The sequence below is a fragment of the Tinamus guttatus genome, unplaced genomic scaffold (genome assembly GCF_059628265.1).
Source record: "Tinamus guttatus ecotype Peru unplaced genomic scaffold, ASM5962826v1 Tinamus_guttatus_pri_ptg001272l, whole genome shotgun sequence".
NCBI lineage: Eukaryota > Metazoa > Chordata > Aves > Tinamiformes > Tinamidae > Tinamus > Tinamus guttatus.
Window position 1 is genome coordinate 910871 of NW_028289806.1, and position 27876 is coordinate 938746.

Consider the following 27876-nt stretch of genomic DNA (forward strand, 5'->3'; position numbering starts at 1 on the left):
GCATAAATGCAAGATACAGCAACTGTATTGGTCCAGTTCTGCAGAACATTCTACTAAGTAGTATGACAGTCTTATCTGTACAAAGAGCATCTCTTCAAATCTGCTTCTCCTCCACGTCATCCACCTCTGTCTGTAAGACTAGGATGAGTGTGCCCCCCCATCAACAAAAGTAAAGGAAACACCAAATAATCAAGAAAAAAAAGTACAATACATTTTCTCCTCTTTTGATGAAAATGCTTTTCTGCACTTTTTTTTTTATTTGTAATCTAATACTGTTTAAAAAGGTATCAGCTTCAAGATGGCCACTGTAGGCATGGTAATATTCCAGGAACACTTAAATAACAGTTTTTACAGTAAATCAAGGTCCATATTATTAGATTACTTTATATGTACTGGTCTCTCATCTGATTTTAGACGTTTTCTACGTGGTTGTATAAAATCTTCATCGGAGTCCTCAGTTACTTCACCATCATCCTCTTCCTGCTCAAATTCAGGCAAAGGCTGGAAGGTCCTGTCTGGGTAGATCTCTGGAAGTTTATCTTCAAAGTATAATGCAACTGCCTTCCCTGCCTGTGCTACTTCTGAATCAGCCTGCAAACAAAAGAAGACAGGAATATTCACCTGTTGGAAATGCACATCCCTTCACCAAGTGTGCATGGTCTGAAACGCTTACCTTCAAATTAATCTCTTGTGTTTCTGCATAAACTTGAACAACTTTCATCATCTAAAAAGGATACCAGAGTCAAAAAAAATGAAATTATAATCCTTTCCAAAGTTATGAGATTGCATAGGGTTGGATGACTAAAGTCAGCCATAACAAGAAAACAATTTGTTATGGACTACATCTCTTTAGTTCTCAAACTCAGTGGAAGCAGAGTTTAAACAGTCTTATTAAGAGGATGACACAGGGTAAATGAACCTTTGACAAAACATACAACTTTTGTACAAATAATTTGCTCCCCATCATTTTCAAAATTGCACTCTACTCATGATTCCTTTATTCCTTTTAAAGACATTACTGTGGAAAAGCCTCATTTGAATTTCAACAGAGAAGAGCTCTGTAGGTCTTCTCTATAGAACACTACTCTCTTGTGGTGTTTATCCCACTTGAATTCCTATTTTTTAAGAGCATGTAGCTCAGAGGCACTAGACCTAACTCTGCTATGAGTGGCCTGGTTGCCTCATCTTTTGCCATTATCCAGCACTTTGAACAGTGACATAAGTCTAAGACACCTTTTTAAACACATCCATCAGTCCTTGCTTCCTTGTTTTACTCTTGTCCCTAAAAGATGCAGCAAGTTTTCTTGTACAGTAGATGCTTCATTATTTCCCTTGATTGAGAAGGTCACATAATGCAACTTTTTCCACAGTGCTCATTAACCTCCACCTAATACAGAGACATAAGAATTTGGTGGTGTCCAGTTCCCAAATGCTTGCAATCACAGCATACAGCATCACATTCTGAGATGTATTTAACCTTGATTTTTACCAGCATACTTGTGAGGCAGTTGAGATTTTAAAGGTTGGTTTGTGTGCTTCCTAAAAATTTACCTCTTCTGAGAGCCAAAAATGTTGCCCGAAAATTGCAAAATGCCAGTTATATTTTACAGAGAAATGCTGGCCATTGTATGTATTTCTACGATCATCACAAGAAAGCCACTCCATGCAATGCCTTCTCCTGGTCTTTTTCTGTTCTTGCCTTAAGGAATCTCAGAAGCCAGGACAATGAAGTTTACTTCAGAGACTACTCTGTTTCAGCAGAATGCAATATTTTTCTGATATTCAGAGTATTTTTTTAAATGTTGCTTCACCTAATAACAACACTAAGGTAGCATATTTCCTCGTGTCACATTTCACGTATTAGTAGGATAAAATATGTGAGTATCAGATGAGTTCAGTGCAAAACGGGGCAGCTTCCACAATAATCAAAAATACGAATCCATATACAAGCTACCTGTTGAAAACTAGCTTTTGTGAAAGCCTAACTATCCACGAACTAAAGCACTAAGCTTAATATTGGGAATATCGAACAAAAAGTCTGCCTGCAGCGAGTAGCTGTAACAACAGGATATCCTTCAGAAAAGCCCTTGTCCCCAGTTCAGAGTTTCCTCAATGGGTATCTGCCATATTTCATCGGTATAAGCACAGTTACCCATCTAAGTTGAGACAGTTTTAAGAACTATCTGACTATCTTTTTCATCTAAGCACTGCCACCATCTGTTTGATGGACATCAACATCACTCTGGTATTATCAACATCATACTTGTTCCTCGGTCACATATCAAAACCAATAAATACAACCTACTGTTGCTTAGGTGGTTTCCCAACATGACTAAATGTTAACAGTCTCCTCATTAAAGACTGATCTCCTCATCTAGCTAAAACTGAGCTAGTTCAGTAAATACGCTGCACTTTTTTAAGCCTCTGTCTCGGCATCTGCTCTACAACATAGAAGTTAAAGATTTGAAGCAGAATCTCTACATGGAGAAGCTGCAGACTCAGGTGGAAATAAGTCTTTTTTTTTTTTTTTTTAAGAAATAGTGTACAGATTGGAAGTTAACATACTTCATTAAACCTTTCACAGTTCTTGAAGATCAACCGGACATCTGCCACAAAATCCTCAGGAGTTTGATAATGTTGAGAATGTTTCTTTTGCAGTTTCTTTTTCACTGTAGATAAATCCATTGGTTTCTTTATAATTTTATAGTAGTTTGGTATCTGTGAAGACAAACAGTGATTTACTACAATGACTACACAGTTCACAGAAGTAGCTGAATTTCTATACTTCTTATCAAAATAGCTATCAGCTGATCTTATCATGCACTGCATGCATGTTCAGTAAGTGGGAATAAAGCATTTTCCTCAAACTGTTTAAAGATTTTCTTTCCTGCCTTCATTGTCTATGATAGCAGAGCAAAGCTTTTCATTACAGTTACTTTTCTTACAGGTGAAAATAGAAGCCAAAAGCAGTTCCTTTCTTGCTTTCACTTCAAAGATTGACAAAGAAAATTCTCCTAAAGCCTCTTGTAACATTTAGAATTTCTTGAGTATCCTGAGTCATCCCCTTCCTATTCAACAACTGCTAATTTGAAATATTTTTATAAAAGTGGGTTTAAGATTGGAAGTACAGGCTTTGCACAGGGAAGCTAGAGAATCAGATACTTTGAAGTATCATGGAATACTGAATGACCACCAGAACTTTTGGACTGGACAAGCAGGACATGCTTCAAGCAAAAGCAGTTGGCTCCCTCTCAAAACAAAGTCCCTCATGACTCCAGCCTTTTAGATGATGTGTCAAAAACAAATCACAAACTAGTCTGCAAAAGGAGACTCACCGAGGCTGGGACTGGCTCTTGAAATTCAATGCTCAGCTCGTGACAATACAAGTAAAGCAGGAGACGTTCACATTTCTTGCATATAAATAAATAAATAGCTTCAAGTTAATATCTTTATTTTCACCCCAGAAATACATATTTCACCGCTTTAAACAGTAGAAGCTTATAACCAGAAAATTCAATCTTCACAAGTTTTTTATAAAGCATCAAAGTTCTTAAGAGGATGTTATTGATGGGAAATACAACTAAACAAAGTTCTGTTCAGACAGCAGATATACTCCCTTTGTGCTTTCTTCCAAATCAAAAACCTATGGCTAAAAATTCAGAAGACTACCAATAGACCATCCAATTAAAAAGACGACAAAACAAAACAAAAACACTGTAACCATCTTTGTCCAAGCGAAACAGGCAGTTACAGGAAAAGACTGGATTAAGGATGTTTTTTCCCCCAGGAGACAAAATTACACAACACAAAAATAAATCTGAAATACTTCTATGAATTCCCTTTTAAAATATTTTTATTTCATTTGCTTGAAATTCCTTTGGAGGAATTTGATAATGCTCCAACACTTTGTTCACAGTCTGAATAAAAAAGCTAAAAATAATTCTGTCAGTCAAGGTCATTATACCTTCTGCAAGAAGGCATCTAAATATTTGTAGCACCTTTCACAGCATGAACTTAGTCCAACAAACTTACATGACTACTTTTATGAAGGCTGTATCACTGTTAAATGAACAGAATTTCTAAGAAAGAACACTGAGGAGATTAATGCATATTAAAGCACGTATTTAAATACAAAATATATGTTTATATGTGAGTTTTAATCAGTAGATGATTACAGTTAATAAGGGAGCACTCACACAATCACTAAGACTTAGTTATGTGGTCATAGCAAGGCGACCTTATTACTCGTTCCGTGTTTTTGCTAAAGCCACAGTCATATTCAATTTGCTGCAGCCACGGTAAAACCACCTTCAGGAAGCAGTGGAGGACAGTTAATTACAGGAAGTTCTTAAGAAACTGATTCCCACAGTTTTGAGACATACCCTTTGGTCCACTGGACTGAGGCCTTGTGCCGTTTTCCCCTTCTTACTGTGTTGCAAATTGTCACAATCATATTCTACCTCTGGCTTACTGAGGTCTCGGCAGAACGTACATATCCATTCCCCGCTAGAAAGAAACAAGCACAATTACTCAAGGAATCCAGGGAGGAAGCCACACCAGTGATGAATACAAACATTTTTTTTCATTAGTTCTCACCACTTCACACTCTACGGTATTAAAGATATGGATTTATAACACCAAATGGTAAGCAATAAGGCTCAAGGAAATTCTGCCAATCAAGGCCTTTTTTTCCTCCCCTCACATTCCTCTCCCAAATATGCTTAAATACTTTACAACATCTTTTTCATCGTGACTTTATAATGAACTTTATGTAACAGAAGCACACTTGAAGATTCATTTGTTTATCAAATAAATTTTAACCAATTAAGCACAAAACAATCCAGGCATACCTTTAAAATGTCCACTTTTTTACTGATAAAAATCAATGCAGAACTAGACAGTCTTGAGAATGAAGCATCAATTATAGTATTATGCTGAAACCTACCATGTGAATGAGGCCACAAAGCTGTTTAAGGAAATTATTACACTTCAGGGTTTTTGGTACCTTGGAAAGCTGAGGAGTGTTGGTACATGACAAGTCAGGTGAAACACTTTGGGGCACTTTTCACAACATAATAGGTCCCCTCCATTTTGGCATACAGCACACCAGTCTTCATTTGGATCATCCTCTTTGTTACTGCCTTCTCCTCCAGTTCTAGCTGACCGATGCATTAGACTTCGCACTGGAGATTTTCCATTCACAAGATTATGTCCAGACTGTTTGCAACTTTCATTTAATTCTGCTGGTTCGGTTTTTACATGATTTTCAAGACTTCCTAAAGCTTCCAGTTCACTTTCCAGATGCAAGTTAGTGGACAGTGGTGGTGTCATGCTGCTCTCAGGACTGCTAAGCTGAAAAAAAAGGAGCACATGAAAATATCAGAAGAGATCAGTTTTACAAGAGCATCTTTCCTTACTTGCTGGAAGTCAAAAGCTATCCACTGTTTATGGGCGCTATAGGCACTTCCCAAAATAACTGGCAGACCATTCTGAACAGTGGAGTTGCACACAATATTAAAATGTAAAAAATGAAAAATGTATTTTTTCATTTTGAAGAACAGACTCATTTCTAGTATGTAAGATGATGAGCAAGCCTTTAATCCCAACGTACCAATAAAATGTCAGTACACATTTCCACTAGGAAAAATCCTTCAGTTCTTCACCCTGCTCACAGTACACAAACCCATTAAATCAGAGAGCTGGGAAGCACCAAAATACTCACTTGCACAAATATTTTAAAGAACTGTGAAAGTACCAATGACAGGCCTGCTCTGGAATGAGAAATCCTGATTGACCAGAAGATTTCTGGGTGTAATTACATAGATAGAGTGTTGAGTAATTCTTGCTAACAATGGATTATTTATAGGTTTCAAAAACAGCAACAAACTACACTGTTGAGGGTATGCTATTTGAATAAAGACAAAATTTACATGGCACTATCTTGTATCTAGTAGAGCATAATGAATGAATATGATCACATCCTAAACATGAGACAAACTGAGACTAAGTTCTAACTTTTTTTTTATCTACTGGACTACTTTTAACACGCAATTATACATCAGGGTACATAATATTTTCAAGGATTGGGTGCCTTTTGCATTTGTGTCGCTGGTTCAAATCCTGTCCAAATTAAAAAGAGACATCATTTAATCCTCATTTTTTTGACATAAGTTAGCCAGCAATTGTCCAAGTCCTGTTTTCCAGCTTATTGCTACCTATGTCACATAACCGTAAATAGCTGTCAGCCTTAGTAGTGCTACAAAAATAAAGCTCACTACTGAAGCTGACCTATGCTTAAAGTTCAGATACACTGCCCAAGAACCAAAATACCTCTCAATTTTCAGAGCTGTTAACAGAATATGAGGTTTAAGAGCAGAACTGCTTTATGATTTCCAAACACCTGTATGCGCTAGTAGGAACACCATCACATGCTGTTTCACAAACTAACTTTACCATGCAAGCACTCCTTCTGCCATCCTCTGTTTTTTCCTGTTTTACTGTTCCTGAGAAGCTGCATATTTCTTCCTCTGTCCCTGGCTCCTGCTTGACTTTCACTTGGTCGGACTTGAAGTTCATGCTAGTTTTGTCAGCATTTCTTCCTGAGGAGCCACAGCTAGAAAGATACCAGCACATAAATAAGATGAAAACTCATTAGAATAAAAAAGTTAAACATTGCAAAGGTAAACAATGTCCAAATATTTAGAGAAGAGCTTTATTTTGCAAGGAAGTGGGGATTTGTATTTTTTAAAAAAAAATCTATGTGTAAGGCTTCTTCAATTACTGGGTTACAGTTGCAAAGACCTATTGACCTGTTGCCAATTTATTTATGAATTCTCCATCTTTGATTTTTCAGCTTGACAATATTGACTGTAACATACTCACCTTCCTCTGCTACCTGTGCTGGAAGTGCTAGGTGGTCTCACAGGAGTGTGGGAGTTGGATAAACCTGAAAAGAACAGAAATTTACACAGTATAAACTATTAAAAAGCTAAAATAAAATAAATATGATGACTGCTGCTGGAATATCCTAGTAGTTAACACAATCAGCTGTCCTCTCAGATCAGAGCAAAGATCTAGCACACTGCATTAAATAAAAACACAGATGGCAAGCTATTGTTAAACAAGTCCCCCAAACTATGTCATGTTATCCAAATAGTGCCATAGCCTTCCACCCATAAGTCATCAGATTTTATCCATTGATATCCACTAATAAAGTGGATATTTTTTGCATGCAAATTAAGTTTTGCTGCAATAATAAGGCGATCGCTACAAGCATTCACTCACATTATCTTGCAGACAGCAGACTATGGGAAACATGCATACCAAATGCCTGAAATCAGCTTCCTATTGATAGGAACATTTGAATATTTATATAACTGAACATCAGGTATATTGGTGATTTAATTTGTTCAGATGTATGTTGAAATTGGCTGTCATAGTCATCATTCGAGGCAACAGAAACGGATTCTGGTAACATCAGTCAAACAATCATAGCACAGGCTTATCCATCTATATACATATCTGAAACACTGCATTGATGTGCAGGCAATTTGTTACTATGAATATGTTTCTGAACAAAGGTGAAATACAAATTTCTGCAAAAAATTACTTTTGAAAAAAAAGAAAAAAGCGTTTAACAAAATATCATTATTCTTATTGCAGGAAGCAGTAGGCATCATATTAAACTTAAAGACTAGCGGTACCCATCATACTCTTACCTGATGACCCTGGCGATAGCACTGAAGGTCCTGGGGAGGGGTTCATGGTACTTGAAGGTTGCGGGGGTAGGTGGCTCCCTGAAATATATCTACTTAGGAGGTTATCTAAATTACTCGAACCAGCATCTTCAAGCTAAAAAAAAAAATTCTGAATCAGCAAGGTCTGATTGAAGTTTGCTAATAGCTTCACATTAGTAGTTTCACATAGCTATGCAGCATTCTACATAACGGAAGCACCAGGCAACTTAAACTCCAAATAAATGATGACTGAGAGTCTTTGAAAGACAATGATTTAACTAACATAGCAATACGTTCCCACAGAACAGACTTGTGAAAAAAAGCAAGTGAACACAATAATTAGGGTTGATTAATTTAAGTATCAGTTTTATTGATATAACAGTCATTAAATGCTGTTTAATCTAAAGGTTAGCACAGGCTGAGCAGGTCAGACCTATAAAGCCAGAGAAGCCGCATGCCCAAGGTAAGGGCTATAGATTTTAATTCTTCTTTGACTATAAACAATAAAGAACTACCCTACTCTACAGAAAAATACTGATATCCAAATTAAAAAAAAAAAAAAAGGTTATAGAAAGAAGGCAGATCACCTACAGCAAAAGTACCCATTCTTCTCTACTGACCTGGATGGGTGGGATATCTGGCAGTGATGGTAAATTCTCTGGATTTGTTACAGAGGGAATGAGTTCAATTGCTGTAACAGACGGACTTGTTGGACCCCGGTTTGCATTCGCCATTGTTGCTGTAGTAGGACTAGTTGGATTAATAGTGTTGTTGTGCACAGAAACAACTGGAAAAGGCCCCGCATGCCCAGGGTTAGAATGCTGTAAGAAAAGAGACCACGATTGCATTAGAGACAGAGCAGAAAGCCAGTCCTCACACAAAACCGCAAAACTCGCAGATATTAGTCCTCAACAAAAACATTTTTTGAAAATATAAGTTCACGTTTGCATAAACGTAACTTGACAGCTATCTAGATTTATTTGAGAAGAAAGGAATTTATATAGCTAGATATTTAGATATATGGTATAGATTTTCTCCCATTCTTCTGTTGAATTATATTCCTATATAGCTATATTTTCTTGACAAATGATTCCCTCCAAAGATAACTTTACACTTCATATAACTATGTGTAACCTTTTTTAGAACAGAGTTACAGCAAAAAACATTTAAAAAAAATATTTCCTATTTTTCAACAATCATATTAATTGTTGGGAAATTTTATTTTTAATGGTAAGCAATGGTAAGGGACATCATGCTTCAGGTTTGAATTTAAAACATGTAGAATTAGGTTTGGTTAAAATCCTTAAATTATATGACTTAGAATTTTACTATTCCTTATTACTCCTTAAGAAACCCAAAAGCTGAATGCCACTGAAAAAGGAAAAATAAAAATGTCTTGTTTCCTAGGACTAAAATACAATACAAATACTAAGCCCATTCTTCATTTTTAAAGTTTGATTTTTTTTTTTACATTGAGGAAAAATCTCACATTCCAGTATGCAATAGGAAAACTCAGAGAGATGTATGTAGCTGTGAAATGCAAGTGTTACAGATAAGCACATTTAAAGCACATCATGTGTTTTAATGAAAGTCTGGCACACTGGCACAAATGAAGCATGTACGCAGGATATACTTGTCTTTGGAGGTGCGGTTGCATCATGGAGTATTGAGGTCCATTGTGGCGTGGTATTCCTGGTATACGAGCAGCATTCTGAGCCATTCTCATCTGATGTGCTTGGAAAGCCCCACAGTTCATGTTACCTCTCTGCATGGTCTGCATGCTGATCAACCTGGGAGGCTGCAAGGGTTTTTATTTTTTAAAAATTCTTACTTTTAACATGGAAAAAAGAAGCCAATCTCTCTCCACAGTAGTAGGTTTACTAATTGCATAACATCAAGAAAAGCCAATAGTTGTCACATTTAAAGCACGTTACATTTCTTAGTATTTTCAAGTTTATAAACTGCTTTGTAAGTTTATATTTGACAGGGCAATTTTAAGTCGCAGCGTTACGGTGAAATATGAAGAAAGAGCACACAAGAAACTTGCCTGCTGCTGTAAGATTTGTGGGCCCGTTTGCCTGGGAACTGGCCCAGCTGGCTGTCCCATCCTCATCTGCTGCAGTTGCTGATGTTTTTGTGCATACACCTGCTGCTGCATATGCTGAAGTCGCAGCTGTGCTAGATTTATTTGTCCTGGAGTTTTGTTGACATGGTTTGTTCCTGGGGGAGCTTGTCCAACTACTACATTAGGAGTGTAACTAGGAGTTGGTTTGTTTTCGATAACAAGGTTACCTGAAGAATAAAACAAGACAGAATTAGCTAGCGAACACTTACATCTCCACCTTCATTCCAAGTTTGACAAATTAAGAATATTCAAATGCTTCTAATGCAGTTTCCTCAGATGCATTAACAAAACAAATTAAGATTGTCTTCCAATGTCTCTATAACCATACATGAGAGAAATTGAAAAATTAAAAAAATTAAAAAGGAAAAACAAGAATCAAAGAACTAAAAACAGAACCTATAAGGAAGACTTAAAGAACTGATACCGTATGACCTGAAAGACAGCTTCATGCTTTTAACAAGGAAGTCATAAAAAGGAAATAAAATCCATGTCGAACAAAAATTTTCTATAGGTAAGGATAGCAGAGCTTGGGATAAGATATTTGGGGACAGTCCAGAAGGTCCCATCACTGAAAGATTCCAAAAACGGGTTGCAAAAGCAGAAATAACACTGCTACAGGAAGCCCTTCCTTGATAAAACAGGATGGACCATGTTGCCTAAATATCTCCAGTTCTATTTTTAAAAGGCTCCTCCTTGTTTTTGATCAGTCTGATGCTCTGCTCTCAAAAAACTTTTTTTTTCTTATTGAAAAAAAAAACCCTGAGAACAATGGCACTCACAAAAATTGTTTGAGGGACCATCCACGAAGGAAGTGTCAATTTTAACCCTCATTTGCACAGCAAAAAGTTTATTGCACACATGAACCTCCCTGACTAAGGACAAGAACATCAAAACTTGGCTGGTGGACTTGGAGCAGGCGAGTACACACAAAACCATCAGGAACACCTCATCTTCCTAATGCTGGCTTTCTACTAGATTTTTATTCAACAGAGAAGATTGCAAGCAGCTGCCAACAGACACCTCTATCCCACTCCACTCTCCTCACTCTAACTCTGGAGAAAGCAGACTGAAGATGGAAGAAGTTACAGATACAGCACTATAATCTACTGTGTGGCAGTTGCAGGCGACACCAACAAACACAGGAAAAAACTGCTTAATTACTATTAGAGGCTTTATTTTTATTTGCTGTTATGAAAGTGTTAGGCATCACAGATATCAAGCTATTTAAAAGTTGTTTGCTAATTCACTTACCTTGCCAGTAATGGAACAGACTGGCTTGGAGCCGTGAACTTAATTAAAAGGACTCTTGATTTGAGCCATGTTTCCTCATGCCTTTTCAAATATATTAAGACACCTAGTACTATTCCATTTGTAGCTAAATAGGCATCCATAGGCAAAACTGGTTTTAGCGAGCCATTTACTTGCCAAGAAAGCTCATTCCAGAAGTACTCATGCAGTACGGTTCACCTATTTCAACCAGGTTAAAATATGGAAAAAAACAGACTACTCCTTTAGGGACCGAAACTTCTCTGGAGGAAGCTTTCCTAATAGAAAGAACACTGGATGGGTTATGTCAACAAGAGAGTTTAACTTTTCTACATTAATAAGCTTTTCTGCATATAAACACACAATTTCCTTACCTAAATTGACGACGTTTTTTGCCCAGAAAGTAGGATCACAATGGAAGCGTATTGCTCCATTGGCAGCTGGTACAGGATCACAACGTGCCTTTAAAATATGACGCAACTGGAATGTTATCTAATGGAAAGCAAAAAACAAGACTGTTGATGAGAACGAAACAAAGAATGAGAATGTTAGCAAGTACGCATTTTGTCCAGCGACTTTAGACTGCTGGACCACCAACAATGACTTTCAAAACCCAGTTTGGCAAGTGCCCTGGAAAACACCCAATTCACCAAAAAAAAAAAAAAATCATCCACCATACAACTAAGGTTTTAAATGATCGCTGAAGATTAAGAAAGTACCGCTACATAGTAATATTATCTCTGCACTGACTCAGGTTCAACAGTGAGGTGTCCATAAAGAGCTGAACTACAGTCCTTTTATGATACAGCTCTAGGTCCTTAATTTGCAAATAAGAATGTAGTACATGTTGGCAAATTTATTTCATTATAACAGTGCTTTTTAAATGAAGTATAAACAAGTCATTGTCTTTTCCTTAGATATAATGTAGTGAGGTTACAGATACCAAAGATCTTGACCATGCACTTTTCTACTGCACAGACAAGTTAGAAGATCTTTCCTTACCAGCCGTTTACTATATAGCAAGGCAGTACTGCTGCCACTTGCAATGGCCCAATTAGTAAAGTTCATCACATGCTTCACTTGCCGCGAAAGACCAGTGATGTCATTTTGTTGTTGTATTAACTTCATCTGTCTCTCCTTTGTTACATTCTACAAAGAAATTAAAAATTACAATGGGAGCTTCAGATTTAAAAAGAAAATGCAAACTACTATCACAGTTGTTACAAAGGAAAAGGATAAATGTCTCCAGCAAAGCCGCCTATAGCAATGCTTGTATTCACAATGGCAAGAGTTAATAAGCTATGCCCTCTCCATAACTCTTCTCAGAGGTGCCAGAGCACCTTTGCTTTGTATCAAGAAATTCTCAACTACTAAAAAGACACCAGCTCACTCTTTGTCATGTTGCCAGACATGGCATCAGGACGAAGAGCAGAGAGGGCACCACAGACTCAGGCCAATCTGGAGCTGCATGGGGCTCTGGCACTCTTGCAGCTGCTGCAAAAGCTGCAGAGCAGCAGCTGGGAGAGAGACAGCAACAAAGGTGGCCGGACACCTCGAGCAACCCCAGCCGCTCCCCTGGCAGAAACCGCCACTGAGCCTGGCAGACAGATCCCCCAGCCTGTCCCTGAGAAGCCTTCAGCCTTTGATAACTTGCCAGCTCTAAATCTTGCAGTAGCAAATTGGGCTGCAGTACTGAAACCTCAGCATTTAAATAACAATACCTGACTCGGCAGCTGTAATGATTACACACACACAACCCCCCACAAAAATCCAGAACATTTTTTCTGGGTTGCACCAAATGCCAGGAAATCAAGCAAAGCCAAAATTCGGTTGCTTGTGTAATTTCAAGTTCTTTACTTTTGTAGTCGTAAGTTTAATTTTACATAGATTTGAAAAAAAAAAAAAAAAGTCAGAGACTACATCATTTATTCAGAATATGCTAGTGGGGAAGTGTATTTAAAGTCATTGACTCCTTTAAGATGTTAACATACTATACACCTTAAAATAGCATAACTACACCTGTGTGTACAGATAAGGAAGACAACATCATGCCTTGGAATCTACTACCTAGTTGTACTTCAAAAGGCAGTACTTGTTAGAAGTTAGCATCAGTTCTGAAAGTCACTGAAGACACAAATCCCCCAAACCTCCAGGAGGATCACCACAGTCTTATCAGCAAGGCACCAACCTGACATACGATTGTATTAGGAATGAAAACTAATACTAACCTAATACTACCCTGACAGTTTTCTTGCCCTTTCCCTGCTTTCCCTCTTTGAACGCATCAGAGCGGGCAAAAACATTATTTCAGCAGAACCTACATTTAACATTTCAGATAGATATTCACTGGTGCCTTTCAAAGTAACTACAACTAAAAAAAAAAGCTCTGTTTATCTCCTCATGCAAAAACAATCTATTCTGACCAACCTCAACCATTCCTTACATTTGACTACTATTTTTTCTTTTTCCAAAGGTGAGTAGGAACCCATTATAAAACAGTACAGCAAGTAACATATTTAAGATGGCCAACACAGCATGTCATCATATGAACTGAAAAAAAGAAACCTTTCCCAGCAAACAGAGCTTATGATCATGAAGATCTGTGTTATAGCCATTTGAGCATTACTTTATATCACAGGCCATTTCGGGTTTCTGATGAAGGCCACACATGCAATAATAGAGTGAGCCTGTAGCTCACTCATTTAATATCTCGAAGGTCTGTGCTGCTGTCCTGTCCTTTCCTGAGGCAATAGCTTCTTGATGGCACAGAGCCCCAGATGAATAAACCTGCTCACCTGAAAATTATTTAAGCAAAGTTTTCATCAAGATCAATTTCCAGTTTGATTCTCTAAGCAGCTGCAAAAATACTGGTATCTGCACAATGGGGGAGGAAGGAATCAGTACATATCTCCCCCTTCAAAACCAAAACCGGCAGTTACTAGATTAAAATCATAATGTAAATATAACTTGGAACTCAAACTGGATTAAGAGAAAACATAGAAAAGAATAGCTTTAGAAAGTCTTCAGAGCTGGCAAACATCCCTTTTGCTGCCCCCATGCTGCATAAGCAAAAGAGGGGAAATTATTTTAACTGGCTAACAAAATCTATAGAACAAAGAATGATGTAAAGTTGCATCAAACTGTCTGCATCGATTTGCTGTTGCGCAAGACTAAGCATATGGACCTGCCTCTAAGAGTTTACACTGAAGAAAAGCTTCTAGTTAGGGTTATGAGGAAAAAGCACAAAAGCAAGCAGCTCAAACGTTACAAGGCTAATATAGTTGTATGAACTTAAAAATAAATATTTGAGGAAAGGATTAGATTTTACAGACCTCTGAAAGGTACATTATAACACTGAAATCTGGCAAACAGAATGAGGGAATGAGATTTTCATACACTCCTGATGAGCCTGATTTTGTATGAATCAGGCATGGACATAAAAACTAGGGCAGCCCTAGGCCTTATATTAAGGATTAAATGGGAGACTTAACTCAAAGGATACACCACTCCTGGACAATATCAGTATTGCAACACCTACAGCCACAGAAAGCAAATTGTTCTCAAATACGGAATACGATTTCTTAATAGGGGATTTGAAACAGTGAAAAACACTATTTTTTTAATCTTAACTGTACCTCAAGCTGCTGTAAGAGAGATTTTCCCTTTTTATTGATTTCATTGATGAGGGTGAATATAGCCACTTTGATTTCCTGTTCTACTCGTTTGTTAGTTTCATTTACTTCTTTTATCCTAAAAAAAGAGAAATGTATTATCAGGCAGTCATTTTATACTATGCCGCCAAATACTAAACACCGCAGGCATCTTCCCACCCTTGAAGAGTGAAGGAGCAATTTCTGTATTGATGAAGGTTTGATAAATGCAAAATTGATAGCCTGTTTTATTTCTAATATAGAAACAGTTATTAATCAACTGTTTTGGAGGAAACCATCCAAAATTTCAGCTTTGGGGAAAAAAAAAATGTATAGTCTGAGATCAAGATGAAACCTCAATTACGACTTACATTTTACTTGAAATAGTATGAATCAATCCTTGAGATTTATGCATTTACATATACACATATACACATACACAGAGCAAAGACCACCTATGTGTGTGCATACATGTGTATATGTGCATATGTATAGATAGGTATATTTGTCTCCATATTATATCTCTTTCACTATGAAGAATTTACTTACAGTGTCTTAAATTTTTATGCTACTATATATTAACTAGAAATGAAGACAACCCTGAATATAAGATCAACTTCTGCACTGCCCCTGAAAATATTTAAATAAACTAAGTTTATTACATACCTATAATAAATACACCACACGGGTATTAACTTTTTGCTAATGGTCTGCCTAATGTTAGCTTACACTACTGTCATGCTTTATCACAATTGCCTTTCAGTTTTAACATCTCACACTTTTTCATTGTCACTTTCTTCACTTTTAGTATTTTCACTATTCTCAATCTCTTCAGACTCAAATAAATCATCTTTATTTCCATCCACAGAATCTGAAATACAGTATGTCTTAAACTCTACTGCAAATTCTGGATTTATCTGATCCAATGCTATCTCTAATCCAAAGACAATTAGCATTGCACCAGAATTCTTTGCTTTGTTTGTAGGAGTCAGAGCACAATCTCCCACCAAGATTCAATCTGAGTATAAAGCTTTAAAATGTTCTTGTGAGCTTGTTACTACATTAAGCATCTGACCTTGTGATGTACCACCACAAGACCAATGCTCATTTCTCTCTGACAATCTTCAATGCTGGTGCCAGATGCCCTTTAAATGCAGCCAGGACAAATGCCCTTGTAAAAGCACACCTGGTCTACTACTCCAAAACAAACATTCAACACGTGCTTCATTAAGTCAGTAGATATCCATCCTTGGTTTTGATACTTAATAATTATTCCAGTAGGCAGTTCTTCCTTCAACATTGTTTTACACTTCCAGATCACATACGGTGGCAATTTCATACCATCTGCTAACATCACCAACATTATTGTATTACAAATCTTTTCATTCCCCAAGGTTTTTATGATGATTGATATTCTGCTCCTCTCTTCAATGGTGTAATTGAATAATATGCCAAAGTAAACTGGTATAACACTTGCACTATCTGTTTGGTTCAGCTGATAATCATGATCCTTAAGCAATTCAACCCTATACTCAATGAATTCACTGAGTTTTTGGTGAGTCTAGAACTCAGATCTTCACAGAGTGAAGTACTTTGCCACAGGCAGAAACCATTACCATGCTTTATTCGTAAACACCAACCATTACTGGCCTTGATTTCTTGACTGAGAGTTTTCTGATATTTCTTGAGCTTTCAGAGTTTAATTATTTCCCATAAAACTGCATTTCTGTCTCTTCTTCAAATATGTGTGAAACCCACAGCTTGTTCTCCTAAATTATGAACTGCTGCTTTTGGGTTCACTGAATGAGATCCATGTGAAATCAACACAGAAAGGCTTCTGTTTCGATTACTTTCATTTTCACATGTTTGCCTCTGTTACATCATTTGTCTTCCTAGCCTCACAACTATTACTTTTTTAATGCATATGCTACCATTAGGAGTTAAAAATTTGCATGAAAACTTCTCTTATACCATTCGTACATTTCCTGCTACCTCGAGGTGATCTGTCATTTGCAAATTACTGAAGATGGCAGAAGGTTCATAAAACTGTCAAGAATCACAGCAGAATTTCCTGATCTCCAGATACCACAACTTCATTAACAGCTGAAAAAACATCTGTGATCACATGCTTTCACTATGTCCATATTCAAACTTCAGGCTGCGTAGAGCATATTTGTGCTCCTTCATCCATAATAGGCTCCCACACCAGTGTCACATTGCCATATTAGTTCTCAAAGATGTCCCTGAATGTAAGCTAACTATTGAATTTTTAACTAAAAGTAGCTAGAGGAAAAAAAAAAAGAAAAAAAGAAAAAAAGTCTTGTTGTCTTTTCTGGTAACTACATAAATTTTACTCGCCTTATTAAACATACTCAAATTCACTATTAAATTTCAAAATCAGTTTTACACAGGTAACAAATAACAGAGAGCCCTTCAAATAAAATGTAGGAATGTCTCAAAAAGTGTGTGTTACATGGCCAAAACTTCTATCATCCAGAGTTGAATTTAGCAGAAACCATAGTAGAGGTTTGGTAGTTTGCCTTCTTTTTTATAAACTGCAATAAATATGTCACATCTTTGATTTTATCCAAGTTGCCTTGACAGACATCTTTGATTTCTTATAACAATGTCCTACAGAAGAACAGTGTTAGGGAAAGGAAAAAAAAAAGTCTAAATATATATTTTAAAGTCCTGCATAACTAAAGCTATAGGTATTTTAGTAGCTCCCTCATTTGCCTTAAGAAGATTCACTAAGTGGATAACACAACAGTAACATTAAGTAATTTGGTGTACTTACCTATTCTGAACTTGGGTAGCTGCAAAATTTACATAATTCTTCTTTTCAAGAAGTTTGGCCAACAGGTTCTCAATTGCACCCTTCTGGTTCTGAAAAGCTTCTTCCAGAAATTGGTACCTTTTCAATACACAAGGGAAGATATAAATTACTGAAAAGCCATGTGCTGAAGTTCCCAGTTTACACGTGAAACTGTATTTCCTGCCAGAAGGTTGACAAAACTGAGAGAAATATAGAAAATTGAAATAACACATATCCAGATCAATGTGCAAAGTTTTCATAACTAATAAAATACTTTGTGCATGTCTAGAAGACCGAACCTTTGGGTGTCACTTATGAATATCAAGGACACAAGAAGACTACGCACTGACTGCATCACTTTACCGGATAGCAAGCTAAGGAACACCAGAGAAGAGATGCACCAGAAACCTCAGGGTTGACAAATGATTGCGTTGACATCACATTCATTTGTCAAACTGATTGACAATCAGTTTGTCAAATGGATTGATCGACAATCACTGCATTTATCTACCACTTTAGAAATTTTGCCATAACTCTTACTACTGCAAAAATACTTTTCATCATATTTTATTTCTAGCTTGCAAAGTAAGTGGACTGGAAACTACCTAAACTAGCACAATCTCACAGACTCAGGCTGCAAAAACACAATAGCTTTCTACAGAATCACCATCAGTTCTCTCATCTGAAGTTCAGAATTGAACAGTGTGCCATGCGGCTACTAAAGTGGTGATTCAACATCCTCCTTGTTTGCAGAGGATTAGGATTACAGGTGACAAATAAACAGGAGATTAAAATCAATTCTTGTTACCACCTGACACGACTTTCCCTCATTGTTTTACCAAGTTTCACAAAAATCTCAATTTTACTTCGTGACAGAAGAAGCAATCACCCTAATCATTAATAATTTACAACAGCACGTAGGAAAAAATTTAAGGAATATTCATCTGAAACAAAACATCCTAACAGCAAAGTATACATGTTCTCTTCACTGTGAGAAGAGTAAATAGAACAAGATACATCCTTTTGGACTGTTAATCAGCTAGCATAAAGCAAACAACAGATAGATGCAAAGAAAGTGGCTAGAAAAAAGTAGCTAACATATAGTAGCAGGCCAAGCTTTCTAGAAAAATGTGTTTTTAGGATATTTATCATCAGGCCTGTGAAGGAAGACAGCAGAAATATTCCGAGTTTTTACCAATTTAACAGTTTAAATTTAGAAGCTAAAGGTTCTTCATTAGGCTGCCCTAGGAATCTGAGTGTACACAAAATTCTGGAAAAAAATGCTAAACTCAGCATTAAAATAAATTGTCAAGCACATTTACAGAAAAGTGTTATTTAGAAACTGACCAAAAGAACCAGCACTGAAGCAGCTGACAAACAGAGAACCTATATATAAATATGTAACACTGCAAAACTACCTATTATGCTTTCCAAAAATTCAAACAGCCACGTGACAGAGCTGATCAAGGGCAGGAAGTTAAGACGTTTGTTTTTTCTTCTAGGTACCAGGAAAAAAAAAGCAGGCTCCTCACCTATAGCTTCTTTTCACTGGGAATGATGCAAAACTTCATCTTTTCAGTTACATCACTTCAACTTTTCAGTTAACTTCCCAAGTAGATAACTTTAATTCATTTTTCTAACATGGTGGAATAATCTACAGTGCAAAACTGCTAGCTTAGTCTTGCACAACTTACCCTAAACTGAAGGAGTGCCACATAATAAAATACAATCTCTAAGAAATTACCTCAACTTTGACTCACTGCATCCCCTTTACTTCTTTACAGCACCTGGTGTTCAGGGCTGTAGTAATTTCCATTTAAATGTTTTATTTGCATCCGCAGTATGCAAATTTAGACAGCACTATAAAGTGCCAGGCAACATAACATGTTAATCATGACAAATCGTATCAGACCACGTTGCTCTGAATCATATCTAAGCTGACTGACACTGCTCAGCCAGTTACTACTCTAGCTGCTTTCAGCACCCAACTCAGGCTCTCCTTCCCAAGGGAGCATTTCAGTTTGAGGAGTAAATACAACTGTACTTAACAAAACAACTGCGTAAAATCAAGGTCATTTATTTGCTGAGGAAGTGCATCCCAAGTGCAAAGACCAGGTCATATACGTACCTGTGTTCTTTGTGTTCCAGTAACTGGCAGTCTCTGCAGGTCAGCCTGTCACACGTTTCACAAAAAAGTTTTAATTGTTCTTGTTTGTGGACAGGACAGAAGACAGGACGTTGACCAGATGCTCCCACAGCCTCTGTTTTAAAAACAAGTCATTTTTGCTTTTTAAAATAAAGGTCAAGATAATTTAAAGAACAACATTGCTAATCACAAAACTAAGTAACAACCAAGAATTCAGATAAAGCTGACTATAAGTTACTGTAAATATGTTCTTAGTAAAATATTTTCCGTGCCAGTGGGCTGTAGCTGTTTACATTTTTATATTCCGGGGGAACAAGGAATTCTTCTCCCTATCAGAAATGTTGAAGACACTGGCATCTTGTAAGAATGCAAGAACTGTTTCTACTCAACCACTGGAATTGTGTATATCTGCTAAAAGATTACATCACATTCAATTTCACCTCTGACACACTTTGCAATATCAATACAACAATAACATTACATTGAGTAAGAATATAATCTTATCTGCATACACTTTTCCACTGTGAGAAACATACATATACATATATACATACACACATATATATATATATGTATATAAGTGATTATTAACAAATGTTCTAATTCTTATCCACAGTAGATCATGGTATTGCGGTCTCATCTTCTCTTTTCTGAACTTGGACATTTCAAATTGCATGAAGTATTAGAGAACAAGCCATTTTAGCTTAAAGTTTAGAGTCTTCCTCTATTTTGAGATCTGCCAGTTTTGCCCTGGTAACTCTCTACGAAGCTTTTCCCAGCTCCTTGTGGAAGCCAAGCAACTGGTTGGTACCTAAGTGATCCTCTGTATTTTTCTACACATATGAAAAAGATTTTACTACAGGTAGGAATAAGTAATCTCCAAACACTCACCTGAAGATACATCCTCTTTTTTTCTGATCATATGATCTTTAGTAAATTTTACTCGCTGATGAGCCTCTATGCAGGTTTTGCACAGCCATTCCCCACATTCCACACAAAACCCAACAGCACTAGCGTTATCTTCACAACTTGTACACACCTAGAAAAGGAAAGAGCAAATTTCCTTCATTCTCCCGAAAAGCATTACTATGTATAGAAACAAAAACAGCACATAAATTCAGAAAAGGGGAAAAGTGACATACCTGTTCTGATTTCTCATCAGAGCTACTTGGCGTTTCTGATGTGTCTTTCACGAAGTAGTTATCCACCAGGTCTATCTGTCTGCATTCCTGGCGACACACTGGACATCTGATTACACCAACTGGAAAAAAAAATAGTGGTGGAGGGGAAAGTTTTATATTCTCCAGTTTTAAGAAAATGAATGGAAAAGCCAACACACCAGGATCAATGATAACAAACAAAAATGTACACCTCAGCTTATTAATTTCATGTAGGTATACGAAGAGATGCCACAATGACAACACTGTCCTTAAAAAAATGGCATTATCCAACTGTAACAGGTTATGCAAAAAAACCCACAAAATTTTAAAAAGAATTGCATACTTGTAGTTGTGAGAATTTTTACAGCACACTCTGATGTTCTATGCATTTTATGAACCAATACATGTTTCCATCCTTTGTTCACCTCAAGCAAACACCTTCTCACCCCTCCTTCCCCTTACTCTCAAGACATCCTTTAATGAATGTTTTTATGACCAGATTGTTTTATGGTCAACACTAGGGGAAATGTACCCAGATAGCCTGGCGTGATGCTTGTGAAAGCACCAAAGCAGAGTGCCCCTGTGTACTTTCGGCCCACATGGATGAGGTCAAGGGAAGCAGATGCAGCAATATGCACTATTTCCAGCTTCTGAGAACTTTTTAAACAGTGTTCTGAAGGGAAAGTGTTCTATCCACAGAAGTAAAAAGAGTTTCTAACAAGAAAAGCTCTTACATCTGCCTTTCTACAGAACCCAGGCCAGACAGTTTGCATATACAAACAGTTTTAAGCACTGGATATCAATTAGACTGGTTGTTTCCTGCATGCTTCAGGAGATATGCTTTGTTATCCTCTGCATTTGCTAAAACACATTTCTAAATCCTCACCTCGGCTGCAAAGAAGTCACTAAATGAACGAAAATGACAATAAAAAGATTTTTAGGAACAACCTACACTGAAGATTCTTAAAAATCTATTCACCACGAACAAGATGATTAACATATTCTTCCTAGAAATGTTATCCAGTCTTATTCAAGCTCCTATATATTTTTACCACAGAACTTTACCACTTTTTTAAAGCGAAGCTTTCGAAGCCATCAGGCAGGGACTTACATTTACTCAGACATTTGGAACACTTTGAAATGTAAAGGTAATTAAGGATGCTTAACTCCGTTGTGCATATTCTGTTAGAATGCTAGGTCTTACTTGATAAAAATTAATTACATCAGTAGTTAACTAGCATTAATTTTTCCAAGTGCTAAGATTAATGATAATCTCTTCAGAACACAAACAACTCATTTCAGAGCAACAGCAACAATGCAAGTAAAAAAATCCCTCTCATCAAACCACGCGTGCTTCGAGAGTAGGATGTGAGAAATAACTCGTGTTTCACTACCAAATATACAAGACTTTTCATTTCTGCAATAAAGACTTCCTCATATGGAAAATATTGAGATTTTCTTCCAAAATTATTCTAGAGAATATTATACAGAAGCCATTTATCAGTTAATGTGTATATACCCTTGCACAACAAAAAGTTCAATCTTTTGCCTTCAAAACCCTTCCATCTCAAACAGACCACAGCTGAAGTGGAAAGTGGATTTTTAATGCTCTCTCCAGTTAATCACATGAAACACAACAGAAGAAATAAAGCCTGAGATCTATAATTTCTACTATACAAAAGTCAAGGTTCACAGATTCAAACCACTTCCTACAAAAAAAAAAAAAAAAAAAAAGGTTCTATTTTTGGTTTTCAGGTTTTTGTTTTGTTTTGTTTGGGGGGGAAGAGGGACAAGGGGAAGAAACATCTCCTTTTCTCCTTTTTTTTTTTAAACTAGACAAATCACTGAAGGCTTGAAGAAAATGAGATGTCAAAACAGAGCTCTCTAATGTGCAGGTTCTGGGCTGCATTCTAACCACAGATAATTCCCTCTAGGCCACAACTCTTGCCCCAAAGAATACAAAGTGGGGTGCAAGCAGCAAATGCTGTTCTCCAAGAGCACTTTCCACCCAAGATGTTCCACCCAAGTGTCGGCACTCTGGCTGTATCCCGACCAGTAGCTGCGTTTATGGTAATGATTAGAATACTGTATTTCAAGAAGTTGTTTCCTTTCCCACAAGAGCATTTATTTTCGCATTAATTGTAATAACTGCTATGAAGATAGAAGTCTTAATTTGCTCATAAAAGAAACAGACACAAGTGACTTTCAGAAAACAAAAAGAATACTTAAAGGCATCTTTGCACATGGAGAACTCAGATTTGTGGTAGTAAAGACCATTGGGATTCCCACATTACACTTATCCATTGTGTTTGTTTGTTAGCATTAAACTTCTCTCAATGGATCAAAGACCTAAGAAAAAGCCTTTCAATTCTCATCCAGCGTATTAGATTTCTTTTTTCACCTCTCAAAGCTGGTTATTTTTAATGATAGCTTTTAGAGATGCATTTATAGAATTTATGAAGGCAAGACTAGTTTATGCTCTCTTCCCAATCCTAATAATTTTCATAAAGACTTCTTGTGTTCTCAAGGATAGCTTCCTGTTATTCCAAAGCCATAAATTAATCTTCCAGAAGTTAAGAGCAGCAAAGAAGTTAACAGTGACACAAAGAGTTGACAATTGGGGTGTATGTTTCAGGTATGGCAGTATTGAATTCAAATCCCATGCAGCTCAGTTTCACCTAACAATAAAGACAAAATGCTTCTTCCCTGACAGAAGCACTAGGAGAGCTAAAAAACACTAAGCATATCTGTTGCAGATTACTACACTGTTGCAGATAGTTAGGGTCCGGCGGCCGGAAGATATCGCGCTGTACGGAAAGGTAGAGCCCCTAATAGCCAATAGTGTTAGTTTATGACGTAAGCAGACGGATGTGACGTTGTAAACCTTAGCTATATAACACCTTGCTACCCATCAATAAACACCATTTGCCGTCTACCACACTGGTGTCAGCGAGCTGATGGCCCGAGTGGCCTGGGGGTGGTCGCCGTGGCATTCCTGAACCAGGTCGCCGCGCCACTTGAACGGCAACACATATCAGTCGCAAACGCAGGCCTAGGGTTCACAGGCCCTATAGTTTTTCTCTGGCTTATCCATAATATGGAAAAAAAGTTACAACTTATTCTAAATTAAGTGCTCAGCTATCATCAAATTTGCTTTTACCTGTCATGTACTACTCCAGGCATCAGCAAGGACACCACAACTGCCCCATCACACAAGTGTCCTGTCCCCCGCACTGCTGCACACAACACCTGGCCTGGACAAGGGCTGCCAGCGAGCGCCACGTGCCCAACCACGCGGAGCGGAACCGTCGGGCAGAGAATCAAACCTTTGCTTGCACTGGAGCCAGGAGAGTGGCGGAGACTAAACGTGTAACGAGTGGCACTATTTGAAACTGATAGAAGCCACATCTTCTGTGGCTAGACAATCCCACTTCTTGGCACAGAAAGATTTTTTAAGAATACAGATATGAGAGGAGCATTTATTCAATCCTTTTAACTATTTATGATTTAGATAAGCACACTAAGCTTGGTTATCTAAATCATAAAGTCAGTGAGTGAAAAAAACAAATACACTGCCAAAAGCAACATTTTTTTTTTTGGAAAACAGAAAGATTGATAACAACAACAAAAAAATCTACAAGATAATCCAGCACAACATATCAACAGAACACTTCAGAGAACTGGAGCTGGAAGAATCACACATTCTCTCTACCGATATAATAATCTTATTATAAGGCAGATTGTAAATAACTCCATGAGGCAGTAAAATCTCAAAACAATCTATCTCCTCAGGAATAAAGCAATGAGTGCATAAAAAAAAAGTTGCTTTGCAATATTTTTAATTTCCTAAAATTTCCCAACTTAAAAAATACACATTTTTCAGAATAGCATAACACTTAACAGAAGAAGGCATTTTCTTTTAGGCTTCCATTCAATCTAAAAGAAATAGTCCAGCTGGAAAGCTGAGACAGCAGACAGTAAGAGTTATCTATCCACTCAAATAAAAGGCATACTCCAGTGACCTATAAAGTCACTTATATTTTATACAACTGCAACAAGTAGGAAATCACCAGTTACTTCTGATACTATAGCAAACCATAACATTAGAGGAGTATTTTGAACTTCAGCCAGCGCTTTTCAGACTTAGGAATCAAGATCATATTTTTGTCCTCAACAGTAGCATCTCTCAAAGGAGGGATGATGTGGCAGAAGAGAGTCCAGCACGGACCAGCTGTACGTGCGGCCTCCAAGCCTCTCTCCCCACTCTTCTTCATAAGCAGCATCAGGGAAGGGTACTGCCATCCAGAGAGGTGCTATTTGTGTACTGACCTTGCACTCAGCTCCCAGTAGGCAGCTTCCATAGTTATTGTCCAACAAATTTAGTATTTTAAGTACTGACAACTCATAAGGAGCAAAACCTGAAACTAAAATAAGAAAGCAACTAGAAAATTCAAAGAAAAAAAAACATTTTCAAGGCATCTGTAATTCTTTAGGTGTATAGTAGCAGAAAAATAGCAGAGAAATTTAAACGCATATAAAGTAGTACATAGTATGTGATCCAGCAGAGAGAGCCTGCAGGTGAAGGTAACCTGCTTCAGATATAGCTACAGGTAACATTTCCCATTAATTCTTTCAAGAAAAGAGAATCTGTTCACGGCAGGATAACAAAAGCCTTTAAGAAGTAAAGAACTACATTAAAAAAATAGGAAAAGTACAGAAACAGTAGAAGTGAAAGTAAAACAAGGATTCCCAACTGTCATAATCTACGCCAGGTGGGAAGGGATCCAAACAACTAAGCAATGTGGTACCTCTCTGTATGCTCAGAATCTTCACTTTCATCTCCTTTTCTTGTAGAGCGTTTCATTTGCCATCCAACTGATTGCATTTGTAATATGCAAAAAAGGCTGTCCACAAAACTGCAGTTCCAGTTGGTCAAAGCTTCGTTCCTACATGACTCACTGGAATAATAAATACCATAACAACTGGACCGTACATATCATTACCTGCATGCACATCTTGCACAGGCCAGCTAAAAGTTTTTGATGCACCAATCAAACGCCGAATGCTTATTTCAGTGAAGCACACGATCAAGTGCTTTTAAAATGTGTAGGACAGGAACTGATATTCCAGTTTATATTTATTTCAAGAGTTGCAATTTACTTTTCTTCAACACCTGTACCTTGGCACATTCACTTAATCCTGCTAAATCCTAGAATATAAATCTAGCTTTGAGGTCCTGTATTTTTAATGCTATACCTCATGCACAACACAGAACCTAGAACTTAACAAAAAGGATTTTAAGACCAATCAAACGCTTTAGTCTATTTAAAGTATATTCAATACATCATCTAAAAATTGATGGACCTTCTACAACCATATCCCAGAGGAATAGGTTTTAAACATTCTGTATGAAAGAACCACTACTAACCCAAGTTAATTCCTCATCACCACACTACTGCGCAACACAGGAAAGAGTCGAGTTGTTGCTAAAACCAGGAAGCTGTCACTGAACAAGGTTCCTTCAACCATCAGACCCAGTTAAGAGCTATAAAGCCACTATCCCTAGTTAGGGCCGTAGTTTGGTCTGCAGATCACCATTTTGCTAAAATCTCGAGGCTTTACAATCCCATCCTTGAGCACACAAATAAATAAAAAAACAGAATTCAAGCTGTGATTTCAGCAAAAGTACATGGAAGAAGTGTGCGCCTGTCCCACAGCACAAAAGCTGTTTGTGCAGCATACACAGGCAAAGCAAGTGGTGAGCAAGACCGCAATGTTTCAACTGCAGGCAGAGGAACCTGGAAACAAATTTGGAAGCAGGCGTATTGCACACACCACCTTCCACTGAGCACATATCCCTGTACCAGACGTCCAGATGTTGCTTGGACACACGACTCTTGCATGCAGAAATGAGCAGACAGAGGAGATCTCATGGATACTACCCCTCATACAGTGCCCCTGGAGTCGGGACAAAACAAAACGCAGCCGTCTTCACGCTGCCCTTCCACGCAGGGAGAGCAGCTTCCAAAGCTCACGAGCCGAGGGCTGGCAGGGCAGCATCGCACACAGCCCAGCTCCGAGGGGAGGCCGGCCTCGCGGCACAGTGCCCCGCGGCCGGGCCAGGCCCGGGCGGCGCTCACCTTGCTGGATGTCGCCGTTGGCGCCACCGGGCACGGGCACACTGAGCTGCCGCTCCGGCTCGGGTAGGCAGCGGCGGCAGAAGGAGTGCAGGCAGGGCAGCAGCTTGGGCTCGGCCTCACGCCGGCTCTGCAGGCTCTGCGCGCACACGGCACAAGTATCCAGTAGCGAGAAAGGCCCCAATGCTGCCGGCGTCAGTGGCGGCACCGGGCTGGGGCCCGGCCGCGCCGCGGCTCCGGGCCCCACCGCCGCCGCCTCGGCCTCCGCCTCCCCGGGACCGCGCTCCACCGCGGCCGCGCCCGGGCTCTCCTGCTCCTCGGGCGGCGCGGGGATGGGCGCGGGAGGCGCGGCGACCGACGGGGATGCGACGGCGGGCTCCAGGCCCCCGCCTCCCCCCGGCCCGGCCTCCGCGGCCCCCTCCCCGCCGCCGCCGCCTCCTTTGTTTTCCGCCATGTTTCCTCCTTTGAACCCAACTCCCCGCTCCGCGCACGCACCGCTCCGCGCCTGCGCGCAAGCACGGCGTCAGCGCGCGCGCGGCGGAGGCGGGCGCGAGCCGGGAGCCGCGCAGGCGCCATGGCGGCGCCGCCGGCGGCGCGCGCTCGGGGAATGCCCCGAGAGGCGTGACGCGGCGCAGGGCGGGACGGCGCATGCGCCAGGCGGCCGCCAGGGCACTGGCGGCGCGCTGGGGCGAAAGTGGCCCAGCGAGGTAGGGCGGATGGCGCTGACAGAAGGCGGCGGGCGCAGGGGTAGCAAAACACGGTTTATTCGAGTCAAAAACGTCAAACATTATTTCTCCACGCCCCTGTTTTACCTCTGTAAAGAGGAAGTAACTACAGCACA

General features: G+C 38.7%; 1 protein-coding gene across 2 annotated transcripts; it reads right to left on the reverse strand.

Annotated features, from left to right (window-relative positions):
- Positions 1-247: 247 nt before the first annotated feature.
- Positions 248-27489, reverse strand: TRIM33 (tripartite motif containing 33). 2 transcript variants are annotated; one of them, XM_010216833.2, is made up of 20 exons: positions 27039-27489; positions 20881-20999; positions 20630-20777; positions 19721-19853; positions 17575-17691; positions 14763-14877; positions 12130-12276; positions 11502-11619; positions 9784-10028; positions 9370-9534; positions 8357-8557; positions 7719-7851; positions 6883-6946; positions 6454-6613; positions 5006-5352; positions 4383-4506; positions 3336-3410; positions 2566-2718; positions 674-724; positions 248-591 (listed from the first exon to the last, which is right to left on the reverse strand). In XM_010216833.2, exons 1-20 carry the CDS (start codon positions 27487-27489, stop codon positions 379-381), a joined length of 3279 nt encoding a protein of 1092 aa, XP_010215135.2. In that variant the 3' UTR covers positions 248-378. The 2 variants fall into 2 exon arrangements, with proteins under 2 accessions (XP_010215135.2, XP_088395048.1); XM_088538922.1 differs by lacking the exon at positions 674-724.
- Between the last annotated feature and the right edge of the window lie 387 nt (positions 27490-27876).